General features: G+C 38.0%; 2 protein-coding genes across 3 annotated transcripts in view; one reads left to right on the top strand and one right to left on the bottom strand.

The window, feature by feature from the left end:
* zgc:175280 (cationic amino acid transporter 2 family protein) overlaps positions 1-6,273 on the bottom strand; it is a 13,327-nt gene extending 7,054 nt beyond the window's left edge. For both annotated transcript variants that reach the window (XM_016674305.1, XM_016674302.1), the window contains exon 1: positions 6,191-6,273. The gene's annotated coding sequence lies outside the window, so the exon portion shown is untranslated. The remainder of the gene's footprint in view (positions 1-6,190) is intronic.
* Positions 6,274-8,174: 1,901 nt separating this feature from the next.
* On the top strand, positions 8,175-15,128 carry casr (calcium-sensing receptor). The gene is made up of 7 exons (XM_007557365.2): positions 8,175-8,456; positions 9,289-9,598; positions 10,391-10,697; positions 10,870-11,709; positions 11,799-12,029; positions 13,285-13,408; positions 13,488-15,128. The coding sequence occupies exons 2-7, from the start codon at positions 9,414-9,416 to the stop codon at positions 14,621-14,623; spliced, it is 2,823 nt and encodes a 940-aa protein (XP_007557427.1). The 5' UTR covers positions 8,175-8,456; positions 9,289-9,413; the 3' UTR covers positions 14,624-15,128.
* The last annotated feature ends 623 nt before the right edge of the window (positions 15,129-15,751 follow it).

Here is a 15,751-nt window from a genome sequence, read left to right as displayed (position 1 = left end):
GTTATTGTCAGAATGTGTAATAAATATGTATTTTGTTGAACAAAATACATATTTATTACACATTCTGACAATAACACAAACAGAACAAAAACCATCCATCCTCTCTGTACACCCTTGTCGCTTGTGGGGTCGGGAGGGCTGCTGGTGCCTATCTCCAGCTAACGTTTCGGCGAGAGGCGGGGTACACCCTGGACTGGTCGCCAGTCTGTCTCAGGGCAACACAGAGACAGAAAGGACAAACAACCATGCACACACACACCTAGGGAGAATTTGGAGAGGTCAATTAACTTGACAGTCATGTTTTTGGACTGTAGGAGGAAGCCGGAGTACCCGGAGAGAACCCACGCATGCACAGGGAGAACATGCAAACTCCGTGCAGCAAGACCCCGGCCGGGGTCTTGCTGCAAAGCAACAGTACTACCTACTGCGCCACTGTGCAGCCCGCTTCTTTTAACATTGAAACTAAAAAATGAAATTACAATCTGACTTTTAGTACAAAACAGCAAAATGCTTGTGGCTAATCGATAGCCAACGAAGCCCAAGTGTTGCTCAAGAACCTAACATCCTCAAGTAAACCCTCTCTGAAGGATCTTCTGGTTTTCTTCATCCATTGCTGGTAACAAATGCTCCTCTTCATCCACTGCCCGTGAGTCTCCAACGCAAGTCAAAACCATCTGTCAGCTCTCGGCTCCCTCCCCAGAACCAACCTAACCCCACCTTACTGGATAGATGGATTCTTCTCCACCTATCCAGTAAGCTACTTAGTCAGTCATCAAATTCTCACTAAGTTGTACATATCTCACCTCTGCTTTCATTTTCCCTAGTGTCCCAGCAGCCTGGTTTGCTGACCAGTAATCAAGACCCCACTTAATGTCATTTTTGACATTTGCAAAATAAATCAGCTTTATCTGATTTCCAGGTTTCCCTGGTATGTGGGTCAGGCATCCAGCCTCCAACATGAGGCTGGATCGAGGTGAGGCTGGATCGAGGTGAGGATAATAATGCTGTAACACTAATCAGTGTTAACTACTATTGTAGTTATTGTAGGATTGATAATAATGCTGTAACACTAGTCAGTGTTACAGCATTATTATCAATCCTACAATAACTACGACAGTTAATGCAATAACATATCCTGCAGTCTCTGCCATACACAGCTTTCTGAGAGGGCTGTTCTCATATTCTTTAAAGGCCTTTTTCATTTCCTCTTGTAACAGCTTGATCATCTTGGCAATGATATTTTCATCCTTTGTTGTTAAAAAATGTTCTAGTTCTGAGCTACTTTGTGTTTTTTTCAGCTCATCAAGAACATTCCTGGCCATACGTTTCTGCTTTTTGGAGGTTGCAGAAAATTTCTTCGGTTTGGTGATCCCTTCTGTCACCCTGTCTGTCATTTTGTTGATGAGAGCGATTTCCTCTTTGCCGAGCTGATCAAAATCTTTTAAAATCCCGCCTTCAATCAGCATCCTAAGTGTAAAATTTAGTGCCAACAGCTTCAGCTGTTGTCTTTCACGTACCTTCTCCGTAGGATCAGGAACTTCAGGAATATTAAAAAATATCCTTTTTACATTCATTTCTTCTTCAAAAGTCTGCAAAACACAATTCTACACTTTTGACTGTAAGAACTCTTAGAACTTTTGTTTGTGGGAGACAGTAACTCAAAAGGTATGAAAGCCTTTGAAGTGTTATCATTCAGTTACGTCCTGTTAGTGACGTCATATGGCATATACCTTGTCAAGTTTCCCGTTAGTTTTCCGACCACGTTTTGGCCCTAACGTATTTTTCCCGCCGCGCTCCCGTATTAGTATTGTTAAGTAAAGTTCCCGCATTACTATATATTAATTTAAAATAATTTCTGTGCCTCTCCAAGCAGAATTAAATCACTAGTTTCGCGAGAACTGATACCGGCGCGCTTCGAGAGTGCATTCAGGCTACTTGAGCTCTAGTCTTCTGTCACTGAAAGAGCCATAGGCGTAAATCTCGGGGGGAATGGGGGAGAGATCCGGACCCCTCAATCTTGGAAAAGTCTAGAATTGCGCCCCCTCCAAAGAAATCAAGAAAGAAACCCTTGTGTATCAACCCTTGCAATATCAATATAAAAAAGACAATAGAAACAAAGAACGAAGTAAATCTGTCATTCATCTAAGAAAGAAAAAAAAAGAATACAGTTTTAGTTCCCCCCACCATTGTTAGAACAATGGTTCAGTCCAAAGTGTAGGACTAGCAACAGCTGCGCTGCTGATCGGTAAAGGCTCCGTTTGAGCCGGAGAAGTGAGGAGCTGGCTGTTAGCAATGACTGCATTACTCACAAAAAATCCTCCAGTAAGTAAATACTTAAAGCAAAAGACATGTTTTAATTACTTTCACTGCTCAATAGGAAGAAACCCATTGACAATAAAAATCAGTCCAGTTTGTTATTGCATTACTTTGGCTTGGAAATCAAAACTAGCGAAACTGCTACATTTCTTTCATAGACTTAGCTCCTTTTTCTGTCGCAGGTAGCCAATATTTCAATTATATTTAGCTCTATAACTGTTTAATAAGAAGAGTTTGAAACATTCAATATAGCGGACGCTGTGACGCATAGCAGCAACGGGCCGACCCACTCCATGAGGCGTCTAGGTGTTCATGTCTATGCGTTTAAAGCCGGGGGAGGTGGGAGGGGACACAACGGCGGCAGCGCGTCGGTTGGTCTGTGTTACCCAGAAAGCAGTTGGGCACAATATCGCAACACCGTGAGTGATACAGTACAAATACCCCACTGACAGTGGAGAACCATTCCTATTTGAGTTCTGTCGCAAAAACTTTGATTGTGTAGATTGTGGTCTGCTAGTCCACAATCTACATTAGCATGTGTATACTACTTTAGCTTTTGTTTGTGAGACGGTCAAGCACGTGGTAGCTCCGCAGTGACGTCAAATGGGCATTAGCCAATGAAACGCGGACCCTGTGGTAAGGTCCATAGTCCACCTTTCATACAACTGTTAATGGTGACAACTGATGCATGTTTAATGACTCATTCAGTTGAACCGAACCAACATCATTTTGTTGTGAAGACCCACACTTGTCTCCTTATTCAGAGTCTTTTTAAAGAAATGCTTAACCTGTAATTCAACTAATCTTTCAAGCCAATAATAAGTCTTTTGAAAAACTTGCAGAATAAGATCTTGTGTTTTAGGCCTCAGGAAGCTACAACGCCATTTATCAGAACGCCTAGCATTAACTTTTCAGACACATTTTCTTCTTGGCTGATTTATACTTTATAGTTCTAGTTAAAATTAACTATAATAAAGTAAAACTAAAACAAATAAATCAATTTTAAACACTTGTTTTATTTATGCAGCTGTGTTTCCAACATTATAAACTGTTGTACAGTGAACAAACATTCATTAGCAATCCATACGAGTTTTGAATATCAAAAGGCTTATAAAATTTTAGATCTGGGTTTTTCACAAGATATCTTTCACTATAAAAAACCCTGAAAGCATAAAAATGAACAAAGGTCTCTGTAAATAGCTGTTTAGGTAACAAAGGAAAAAGTGATTGTCAACTAAACCTATATCACTTATCTTGCTCTCAAGTCCCTAAACCTAGGTGAGTCCTTCATTTTGCCAACATCAAAGTTAGACAATGAAAAAATTTATAAAAATTAATTAATTCAGGGTCATAAAAGACATAACACAAAATGTCTTTTGAATAACTGCTTTCTGCAAGAAAGCAGTTTGCTTGGCATGGGATGAGTCACTTATCCATCATGATGTAGAGAATGTCAATCTTGCTCTTCTGACATCAAATAGCAAGGAGGTGTGGCTGCAGACCCCGTTGGTCCAGGAGATGTTCCTCTAAACTGCAGCATGACTAAAACTAAAGAATACATACACCAAACATAAGAAACCAGACATACGGCTACAGCCAAAACTTTAAGGATTAATAGAAACCAATAAAAGAAATTAATATTTTCCCAGACATATTCAAAGCTGCCATTTAATCTTGGAGACCACCATATGGTTTTGTAAGGAGATATCACCGTCCTCAGGGTATACTCCTCTCTGATTGGTTTAGCAGGAAGGTGTCTAACAGGAGATTTCCTTTTGACTTTTTAACATAAGGTCACAGAATATTTCTCCATCAACTTCAGTATCTGTTGCACCACTGGATGCAACTTTGGCATCAGATGACAGGCAAAATCTTTTAATGACTGGAAAAGTAAGAAGGAAAAATTTAGAGTGTAATTGTATAATCAGCAAGATTTTGTAATTGGCTTTATTTGAGTTACTAATTAGTATTTTGAGTTAATTACCCCTTTTACTCACCACAAAAGTAGTGTTATGAACTAAGAACATTTAAAAAAGAAAGCCTATTATTCCCTCCTACCAACCTGACCGAGATTAAAATCCACAAACCTTCCTCATGGAGCTGATGAAAGACAAACTGCCCTCCAACCCCGTCCAAGTTCCCATACGTGTCCAGGTAACATGAAGCTGGATCAGCATTTTACTGATGTATGGAATGTAACCGGGTGGTTTTACTGGAAAACATAGTTTACATCCAGTGGTTGTAAATTCCCACCCGGTTTGGGCCCTTGAACACATCTAGGCCCCGTTCCCCACCTTCACTTCCGTTCACAGCCTTGTCGGGCTCATTAGCGTATATAGGCACCGGGTGTGCACGCCAATCTGAGTGTGTTTGTTGGGTCCGTTGTTTGAGTTGGCTCTCAGTCAGATGAGCGCTGGCGCCGTGCTCATCGGGTTGCTGTGAGAGTGTTTAGATCGTGGACATTTGATACTGGTATGATAAATGGATTTTTGATGTCACTACTCTACCTGTCTATATTATTGTCAGCAGATACGTCATTGTTTTCTTTTGGTATTGCAGATTGCTGCTGTTGCCTATTATGCTCCCACAAACGGTGCAGAACCAGAGCAGTGCATAGCTCCTTATTTTTATTAGCTTATTGGGCACAGTCTTAGGACTGGGTTGGGCCAATGTGGGGTTTGTTTTTCTTTTGTCTAACATTATTTTGTGTTTCTACTAATTTGGTTTGCTTTTGTTTTTGGTTCCAATTGCTTATAGTCTTGTCCTGGGTTTTTGAGCCTTATTGAGTTTTAAATTAGAATGTCTATTTTTAATATTGTAAAAGAATGTATAAATAAAATATATTTTGTATACTATTTCTGTTTCATCATTCTCAGCCAGACCTACCTGGGTATAATTAATTGGGAAACTCTAGACCACTTGATCTTTCAGTGGTCTACCAGTTGGCTTTAGGGCCACGTCCTCAGTCACGATCCGGGTTGTGTTACAGGAATAAACCTAGACAAAGCAAATGTAATTTAGGTCAAGTGTTCCCCTTGGTGTAATACTCTATGCACGTTGGAGGACGTAACACTTCAGCATTGCTACCTATGTATTAGCCATGTGAATGTACAGGCTGGTAACATTGACATTACCATGGCAAAAATTGATTTAAAATTATACAAAAATGTAACTTTATTTTTCATAAGTACACACCCCGATATTTGTGTGTGTGTAAAAGTTGCAGTTACAACGGTGTTAATGTTGTACGTGCTACAGCAGCTAACTAGCAACCCACACAATTGGCTGCTAGCTAATACATCGGGTATAGCTGTTGCAAATAGACGAAGTATTAAACATCACTATCAACTTAAAAGTGCTTAACCAAAGTTTTAAGAAGTTGTACTTACCGTTTAGAACAGGAGAAGGAAAAAAAGTGGAGCGGTTTTCAAATTTCACTCCAAGGAAGACGATGAAGGAGGGAGGAGCTTATTTTCCTCCCATCAGAGTTGATTGAACACGATGGAACCAACTATGGAAAATAACTCGAACACTGGACACCATTTAACCCATCAAAGGTTAAAACAACACTTAACGGGTAAAATCAACCCTGACGCAATCAACTATTGGAAATAACTCTTTAAAGGTTAAATGACTCAACACTGGATGCCATTCACTCAAGGGTTAAAACAACTCTTAATGAGTTAAAGTCAACTCTGAAGCCTATAACCCTGAAATTTTAACTCTTCAGTTTTTGCTGTGTACCTCATTATTAAAACAAATGTGTGTTTTACATAATCCCAGTTTAACAGGTATTCATATTCAGTTAAAAAAATGTATTTAAATACATTATAAAGTAAATACCTCTGTTTATTTTTTGAGAAAGAGATCTTACCTTTTCAGCTGAATCTTGCAGTGTGTGGCTGTATTTTGATCTTTCAAGTCAACACCATGTGTGAGGATAAATCCATCCCCTTTGAAGTCTCAACTGCCCAACATGTTTTACACATTACGCTACGTTTCATACTTATGTGCCAATTCTGTGGGGGAAAAAAAGGACAATATCTGAAGAATTTATCAAAGGCAACGGCAGGCAGTACATCTAACATTAGAGAAGGTTAGATGTACTGCTTTCTGTTTAAATGACAACAAAAGTGTTTTTATTTGTTTTGCTCAAATATTGTTTAGGTTCAAAATTGGTAATATATTTTAGGTATGGTTTGTGTGAAAATTTGTAATTACAAATGTATAGATAACATTGACCTCATCAAATGCAGGTGGTCTATATTACCTTTGAATAATTGCACAATAATAAAATGTTAGGTACTTTCCTGCTATAAAAAGAAGTTTGTAATTAAATGTCCTTTTTTTTTAGATTCTTGTACTTGATGGATACTGAGCTGGTTGGGAACACAAATGAGTCAACATGTTGTAAATTGAAATATTTTTCCTTAGGTACGTCTGCTCAGCAACAAATTGAATACAAGTTCATGTGAGCAGAAGGAATTAGCCCACTGTTTGTGGAACATTGTGGTGCAATCCAGCGTGTCCAAGGGTTTCCCTTAATCATGCTGCGGGTTAAGTTTAAACATTTCAAGGAAAAGCAATCATGGAAGAAAAACAGTTGATTTTGGAGACTCTGTCAATTAGATTTATTTCTTATATAGCTTTCCTTATGTATTGGGACCTCTGGTAAACAAATATTTGTTTTAATTTATTAAAACAGAGTTATGATCTTGCTCTGAAAATGTTAGTAAAATTATCAATTTTACTAATATTTCTTTTGTTAAGAAAAATAATCCCTTGTTAGAAAATTATTTTCTTTTAAAACACTGCCACACATACTGGATCCTTTGCATACCTCAGCTGCTTTCTGCATCTTTGTCATAAAAAACAAACATAGCTTTATTAATTCTGTCATAACCACATTTTTTTTGTTTTATTTGCCTAAATTTAAACATTTAGATATTTATTTATTTTATAAAATAAAAGCCCATGTGTAGTGCTTTATATGATGCTTGATTTGTCTTTTGGCGTACCAGGTGATTGCAGCTCATTTTTATCACTTTTCCATTGATTATTTTCTGTGTAATACTTTGAATTACCTTGTGTGTGAATAGTGATACAAAAATAAGATTCCCTTGATTTACTGGGGCTTTAAATTGAACTATGTCATTTGATCACGAGACTATAATTGAGTATTTCTGTAACGAACAGTCCAGGTGAGATTAAATATTTAACAACCACAGATAGGTAGATGGGTAATCTGTGATGTTGTGGGCCTTTTTTCCTCTGCCAAAGGCCTAAAAACCTTATTGTATTTGATGTCATCATTTACTATTTGAAATATCATGATATTTTATATAAAAATCCAGTGGACTTGGAAATCTAAAAGTAGCTTTGCACTGGATTTTCTACAGAATAATCATCCAAAACATACAGTTGAACTACAATCAGCATCTCCCTTGGCCATCCCAGTTCTGTAAAACAAAATTTTATAGAAAACATACAGAAGAGCTAAAGAAAATGAGTGTAAGCTAGAACCCAGGACTTTGCATAACTAGAGAGACTGTGTAAACAGTATTATTTAAACATCTCTCTCCTTGTGCCCTCTAAAATTTTAGTCTTGTGAAATATTATTGGGCACAATGCTCTTTTTTTTTTGCAAAAGGAGTTTGTGCAGCATATTAGGAGCACCGACAACTGTGCTGTTTTGTTAAAAGCTAAAATTATTTTTTTAATCCACTGAACAAATGTTCAAAGTACTTGTACTTTAATGAGATATAAACCTCCTCTAGTAAAAGATGGCTTTTACTACAGGAAGGTATTTGTCTGCACCTGTACCTTAGCCCATACTTATTCTTTATCTGCTTGAAAAGTGGCTAAAGAATAATTGACAGTAGCAATAACGTAAAAATACGAGACAACTTTACATTGTGACCACTTTGGGAGGAATTAACCATGAGCAGACTTCATTAGCTGAAGGAAATGAACAATCCTTCTCTCTGTTAATGATTTATCCAACAGAAAGAGGTTTGGACGGCAGCAGAGTCCTTTGAATTCATTCAGCATCCCGGACATTTCAGATAAAGTGCTTGAAGCTGGGTAAGAGCCTGCAGGATGACTGTTTGAGGTTTATCTGCTTTGGAAGAACTCGGATGGTAAGTTTTCTCCTTATGATTCATCTTTAACTTTCGTTTTTATAGTTGGAAATTGTTCAAAGTTGCAAAGAAAATGCGACTGGAAATATTTTAAGGTTTTTTTCTAGCTCAAATCAGAAAATAACACTTCTCTTGGGACTTGGAGGGCACTTATTTTAACTTCCTATTAAGTATATTTATTTATTTTTCTTTGATGTGGAAGCACAAAAAAAAATCTGTGGCGTTTTGTTTACATTTTTACATTAAACAAAAAGAAAAGACCCTTCACAATTTAAACTAGGAAGTTGTATTATTTTTCAAGGAAACATTTCCCTTGGCCACTACAAAAGCTCTTCTACCGTTCCTTCCTCCAAAAAAAGTTTCAGGGGAAGTAGTGACTTCATTATCAGAGCTCTGCTCCAGCATTTTTCCAGGAGTATTAACTAGTTTTGGAGGAGCAGCCATGGACTTTCTCCATGGTTACTGCAGTTCACTGGCCACAGCTTTAAGGTCTGCCTGAAGGAGGGTCGTTATGGTGTGACTCAGCTCTCAGCTGTGGAAATCCTGAGTCTGTCCGGCGTATTTCAAGTAGTATGCTGACCTTATTACTCAGGAGAGAAATGTTCAATTTTGTGTCTGTCTAATATTATTACCCAAATAACTCGCATATTAAACGAACTGTTGGTCAGTGATTAACTGTTGCTTTATTTGTAATGTAGTCCTTGTTATTTTATATATAGAGAAGCGATCTTGGCACTTGAGGTTTATTATGCGCAAAACTCTTAATATATGCTAATTTAATTTTGTTGTCTGAAAAGGCAAAACATGCTTTCCCTTTTTATTTCTCCCACAGGTAATTATTCTCACAATTACAAACATGAATAAAAGAAATCAGACCATCAAGGAGACTGGAGGAAGAAGAGCATAATACCACCCTGATCCTGACAAGGCACAGAAAATACTCCTACCCAATTGAAGATGAGACTGTTCCTGTGTTACCTTATAGTGTTGGGGTCCAATTATGTGATTTCAACATACGGGCCCCACCAGAGAGCACAGATGACTGGAGACATTTTGCTCGGAGGTCTTTTCCCCATGCACTTTGGTGTTGCATCTAAAGACCAAGACCTAGCAGCTCGACCCGAATCTACACAATGTGTTCGGTAAGATTTGTGATGTTTGTGATTAACTCACCAAACCAGTTTTTAAAATGTGGTAGCAAAAAAATATGCAAGTAGAGACTTAATGAATGTCTACTGGCATTTCAAATAAAACTGAAAGAAAATCTCATGGTTTCTTCACAGGGCACAATATTTTTTTTTAAAACGGCAGAATGGCAAGAGTTGAAAAGCAAGTTATATTCACTCTCCACATTTAGCTTCATGACACACGTGTTGCTTGGATGGTAAAATAGTGCTTATATGAACTCTCTTGCAACAGTTTTAACCAATATGTAAAGTATATACATTTTAATAAAAGTTACATACTGCAGCTTTAAGTGAATGTATATGACTTTTAAATGTTTTGTTACACAATCTGCCTCTTGACTGAAAAGAGATTTTATCTCTTTTGGGAACAAACCTAAAAATTATGGTTAAATTAAAAAAATATATAAATCAAGTCTTTGATGGTACAAGGCCATTTATTATCACCCTTATCTTTAGCTCCCTACACATATTCTCAATATGGTATAATAAATACCTCATTTTTATATAACTCTTTTAGGGGGAAAAAAAATTAATATGATTACTCTATTATTATTCCTTTTAGTCAGAAAATGATTAGTCTGAAGTAGACCATAGACATTTTGCACCTATTAAAGTCCAGTGCAAAATGAAGAATAAGATGACATATGGCATGAGGGGGGAAGTTGACCAGCAATTGTGCGAGTGTGCTGCATATACATTTACTTTTCAACACTGAATTTGTTGAACTCATCTTGTTTATTTTTACAGATTCAATTTCCGGGGTTTTCGCTGGCTGCAGGCAATGATTTTTGCCATTGAGGAGATCAACAACAGCAGCATTTTACTGCCCAACATCACCCTGGGCTACAGGATCTTTGACACGTGCAACACAGTGTCGAAAGCCTTGGAGGCTACCCTCAGTTTTGTGGCTCAAAACAAGATTGATTCCCTGAATTTAGACGAGTTTTGCAACTGCACTGATCACATCCCATCAACCATTGCAGTTGTAGGGGCTGCTGGATCTGCGGTCTCCACAGCAGTTGCCAATCTCCTTGGTCTCTTCTACATCCCTCAGGTCAGTATCTGGTCAGTTTGTAACCAAATTTATTGATCCAACTTATCTGTGAGGTTAAATTAAGAATCAAAGTAGAGATGATGATAAAAGTATGCAGAGTACTTGAATTACAGAAGAGAGTTTTCTGTGGTTAAACAACATGAACCTGAAATATAAATCTTTCCTGTTTCAGATCAGCTATGCTTCTTCTAGTCGACTCCTGAGCAACAAGAATCAGTACAAGTCTTTCATGAGAACCATTCCAACAGATGAATACCAGGTCACGGCCATGGCAGACATCATAGAGTACTTCCAGTGGAACTGGGTGATTGCTGTTGCTTCGGATGATGAATATGGGCGCCCAGGAATAGAAAAGTTTGAAAAAGAAATGGAAGAGCGAGACATCTGCATTCATCTGAATGAACTTATTTCTCAGTACTTTGAGGATTATGAGATCCGAGCTCTGGCCGACAGAATCGAAAACTCCACAGCTAAAGTAATTGTTGTTTTTGCTGGTGGCCCAGACATTGAGCCTTTAATCAAAGAGATGGTCAGGAGAAACATCACAGATCGCACCTGGCTAGCTAGTGAAGCATGGGCAAGCTCCTCTCTCATCGCTAAACCAGAATTTTTAGACGTTGTTGGAGGAACTATTGGTTTTGCTTTAAGAGCAGGACTTATACCCGGCTTTAGGGAGTTCTTACAGCAGGTCCAGCCGAAGAAAGACAGCCATAATGAATTTGTCAGAGAGTTTTGGGAAGAAACCTTTAACTGTTACCTAGAAGACAGCCCAAGGCTTCAAGAAAGTGAGAATGGCAGCACTAGTTTCAGGCCCTTGTGTACTGGTGAGGAAGATATTACAAGTGTTGAGACCCCATACCTGGACTACACACACCTTCGTATTTCCTATAATGCGTATGTAGCAGTTTATTCCATTGCACAGGCCCTGCAGAACATATTTACCTGCACACCTGGATGTGGACTTTTCGCAAACAATTCCTGTGCAGATATTAGGAAAATTGAAGCATGGCAGGTAACATGTTTTGTAAATGATTAAGACAGTTTTACAAAACCAAGTTTACAAATGTGTAAATCATCTAAATATATTGGTGTTTGTCATAGGTACTGAAACAGCTGAGACATTTGAACTACACCAACAGCATGGGTGAAAAGATGCACTTCGCTGAAAATGCAGACCTGGTAGCAAACTATACCATTATAAACTGGCAGAGATCCACTGAAGACGGCTCTGTGATGTTTAAGGAAGTTGGATACTACAATATTCATGCGAAGAGGGGAGGCAAACTGTCCATTGACAAGACAAAGATTCTTTGGAATGGATACTCTTCAGAGGTCAGTCAAATTAAGATAAAGATATTCTTGAAGTACACTGATGTCTTATGTTGAAGTCCACCAGGGTTACCCCTTTCTGACCCTCACCTACAGTCATGGGATATGGGTCATGACCAATGAGAATACAAGTAACTGAAACTAGTGTCCTCCAAATGGTGGCTGGTTTCAGCTTTAGAAATAGATTAAAGATAGTGTATCTGTCATCCAAGGAGAGTTCATAGTACAGCTGCTGCTAATTTATGAATTGCGTCAATGTATGATGGCTTTATTTGCCAAATGGACAATTAACACCAACTGGGATTTTCAAGAGGAGTTAGTTGTTTTTTTTCCAACTCCTCTTAATCTGTCTCAGTGTAATATGAGACAGATTATTATACTGCCATGATGACATAGTGACAGTTTTAACAAATATGTAAAAAAAAATATATATTTTTTTAAAGTTACATATTGCCGCTTTATTTGCCCCAAAAGTAACCCCTGGTATTGTTATTCTGACTTTATGGAGTGTTTTTATAGATATGCAAACAGGAAGCGTCCAGCCAACACGCAAGGTGCTAGAACGTGCATGAAAGCCACAGAAAATTTGCTTAAGGTGCAAATTAGAGCTGCCAGGATATTTTCTTAAATCAGTATTTTTAGATTCTGAAAAAAAGAAAAAAAATCTCCTCATGGTTACTGAATTCCAGTTAAAAAACTGTAAAATCAAAGACATTGGGAGGCAGTAGTGTTTGATGGCGATCCTGATCATTGTTTATGCAATGCAAAACCAAGTCTTCTACACTTCTCTATAATAATACTAATTTGTACTTTGTATTTTGTTTTCCTTGGCAACATTTTTTCTTAATTGTCAGTCATTTCATTCTGGAAAGTGTTTCTCATAATCAAAGTTTATTTAAAAAAAAATAAACAAACAAAATCAAACAAAATAATAATTAAAAAAAACCCTCCAGAGTGGACCAGAGGTTCAAACGCAGCAAAAATATCTACACGTTGCTAAGTACTGATATTAGCATGAACAGGAGAAATGTCAGCACAACTTTATATGTGTGTCACTTTTTGTTCTCCTCTATCCCCATGACGCTCACACCTAAGTTACTAATCAAATTTGAAAACATTTGCATTCATTTGTCTGACATCTTAACAATAGCCTAGTCATTTTCAATGAGGAAATGCATCCAGGTTTTTACTGCTACTCTATTCGTCGTATATTTGTTTTTATGTTGCTGTCCTCATGCAACTTGTTTACTGTTTGCAGGTGCCGTTCTCTAACTGCAGTGAGGACTGTGAACCAGGCACAAGAAAAGGAATCATTGACAGCATGCCCACATGCTGCTTTGAATGCACTGAGTGTTCAGACGGAGAGTATAGTAATCACAGAGGTAAAATGCTATGCTCCTCATGGTAGTCCTTGTAATTATTTTAGTTTCTAAAACAGATTGTGTTTTTGGCTTTACACAGATGCCAGCGTCTGCACCAAGTGTCCAAACAACTCTTGGTCCAATGGGAACCATACGTTCTGTTTCCTGAAACAAATAGAGTTCCTCTCTTGGACAGAACCTTTTGGGATAGCTTTGGCCATATGTGCTGTGGTTGGTGTCGTCTTGACAGCCTTTGTGATGGGAGTTTTTATCCGATTCCGCAATACCCCAATAGTAAAGGCCACCAACCGTGAACTGTCCTACGTCCTCCTGTTCTCACTAATCTGCTGCTTCTCCAGTTCTTTAATTTTCATCGGAGAACCACTGGACTGGACATGTCGCTTAAGGCAGCCCGCCTTCGGGATTAGCTTTGTTCTCTGCATCTCCTGCATCCTTGTGAAAACTAACAGAGTGCTGTTAGTATTTGAGGCAAAGATCCCTACAAGTCTCCATCGTAAATGGTGGGGTTTAAATTTACAGTTTCTCCTGGTGTTTCTGTGCACATTTGTCCAAGTCATGATATGTGTGGTCTGGCTTTACAATGCCCCTCCTTCAAGCTACAGGAACTATGACATTGATGAGATCATTTTCATCACATGCAATGAAGGTTCAGTGATGGCTCTTGGGTTTCTCATTGGATATACATGCCTGTTAGCGGCCATTTGTTTCTTTTTTGCATTTAAATCCAGAAAGCTTCCAGAAAATTTCACAGAAGCCAAGTTCATCACCTTTAGCATGCTCATTTTCTTCATTGTTTGGATCTCTTTTATCCCTGCCTACTTCAGTACATATGGCAAGTTTGTGTCAGCTGTGGAGGTCATTGCTATCCTGGCATCCAGCTTTGGACAACTAGCTTGCATTTTCTTTAACAAGGTGTACATCATCCTCTTCAAGCCATCCAGGAATACCATTGAAGAGGTACGATGCAGCACCGCTGCCCATGCTTTCAAAGTGGCCGCCAAAGCTACGCTAAAACACAGTACACTTTCGAGGAAAAAATCGGGGAGCATTGGTGGGTCCTCTGCCTCAACTCCATCCTCATCCATCAGCCTCAAGACCAATGGCAATGACTGCGACACGACTTCAGGGAGGCACAGGCCGAGGGTGAGCTTCGGCAGTGGAACAGTCACTCTGTCGTTGAGCTTTGAGGAGTCAAGAAGGAGTTCTCTGATGTAGTTGAGAACGCATTGGCGTGATCTGCATAACCTGACCTCAACAATTTCAATAAACTAGACACTTAGCTTTTCACAGAAATGTTAACACTAATGGATTGTGCAAGTTACACATGAGAAGACGATTGATTTTTTTTTCTTAGGAAGCTAAAGTGCCCACCATGGTATGGACAAGAGTGTAAGGATCAGAATGAGGCACCAAGACGGGAACGGAGGTTGACAAAACAAATCCATAAAATCTAAATAAGTATTAGTTTAAAACTCGGACCCATTAGTTGTACACGGAACAAAAATGTATGATTCACGGTACCAACTCAAAGATTCAATGTGGAACCACTTATTTTTTTGAATTGCTCAACTTCTTAAATTCTAATTAATCAGTCAAAACATGAGATGTATGTCAGATTTTATTTTTTAATAATTGTTTTTTTATTTTAATTTTCTTTGTATGTTGACCAAATTTTTTTTTACCAAATACAGAAAATGTCAGTCCAACTTACACTCAAACTTTGACATTAGTTTTCAGTTTAAATCTGCTTTACAGTAAGAATTTTAAGAAATAATTGAATATTTTGTATAAATAAAGCCATTAAATCACATTTTTATGTTTATTCTCTACGTGAGTGGGATATCTACAAGACATTTGTCTTTATTTCTTCACTGATTGTCACTTTTAGAGGTCGAGAGGGTTGGTAATGGTCTTGTTTTTCTTGTCTTTTCTTTTCTCTTCTCTTTTCTTTCCTTTTATATTCTTTTCTCTTACACAATTTTAAGGACACTTTGAACTTATGTTACATTGTACAGCATTTTCACCTCTGCAACTGAACCAGATGACCCCACATTCTTAGTCAAAGAAAACAAAGACAGTCCTGAGGAAGAGCCTTTCAAAAATAATCCATAGTATTATATTATCTTACAGTCATTGCCCTCAGATTATAGGGATTTTATGTGACAGACCACCACAAAGTAGCACATAATTATAAAAAATTATAAAAAACATTTTTTTTTTTTTAATATTGTGTGGATTCTCATGAAAGCCCCTTTGCTCTGATACTCCTGATACAGTCAAACATTAACAGACATTACTACTTAGTACACAGAGGTAACCTGTGTATACTTTAATTTCTCCATA

Source organism: Poecilia formosa, unplaced genomic scaffold (genome assembly GCF_000485575.1).
Source record: "Poecilia formosa unplaced genomic scaffold, Poecilia_formosa-5.1.2 Scaffold3, whole genome shotgun sequence".
NCBI lineage: Eukaryota > Metazoa > Chordata > Actinopteri > Cyprinodontiformes > Poeciliidae > Poecilia > Poecilia formosa.
Note: the sequence above shows the minus strand (reverse complement) of the source record. Positions and strands in the feature narration are given on the sequence as shown.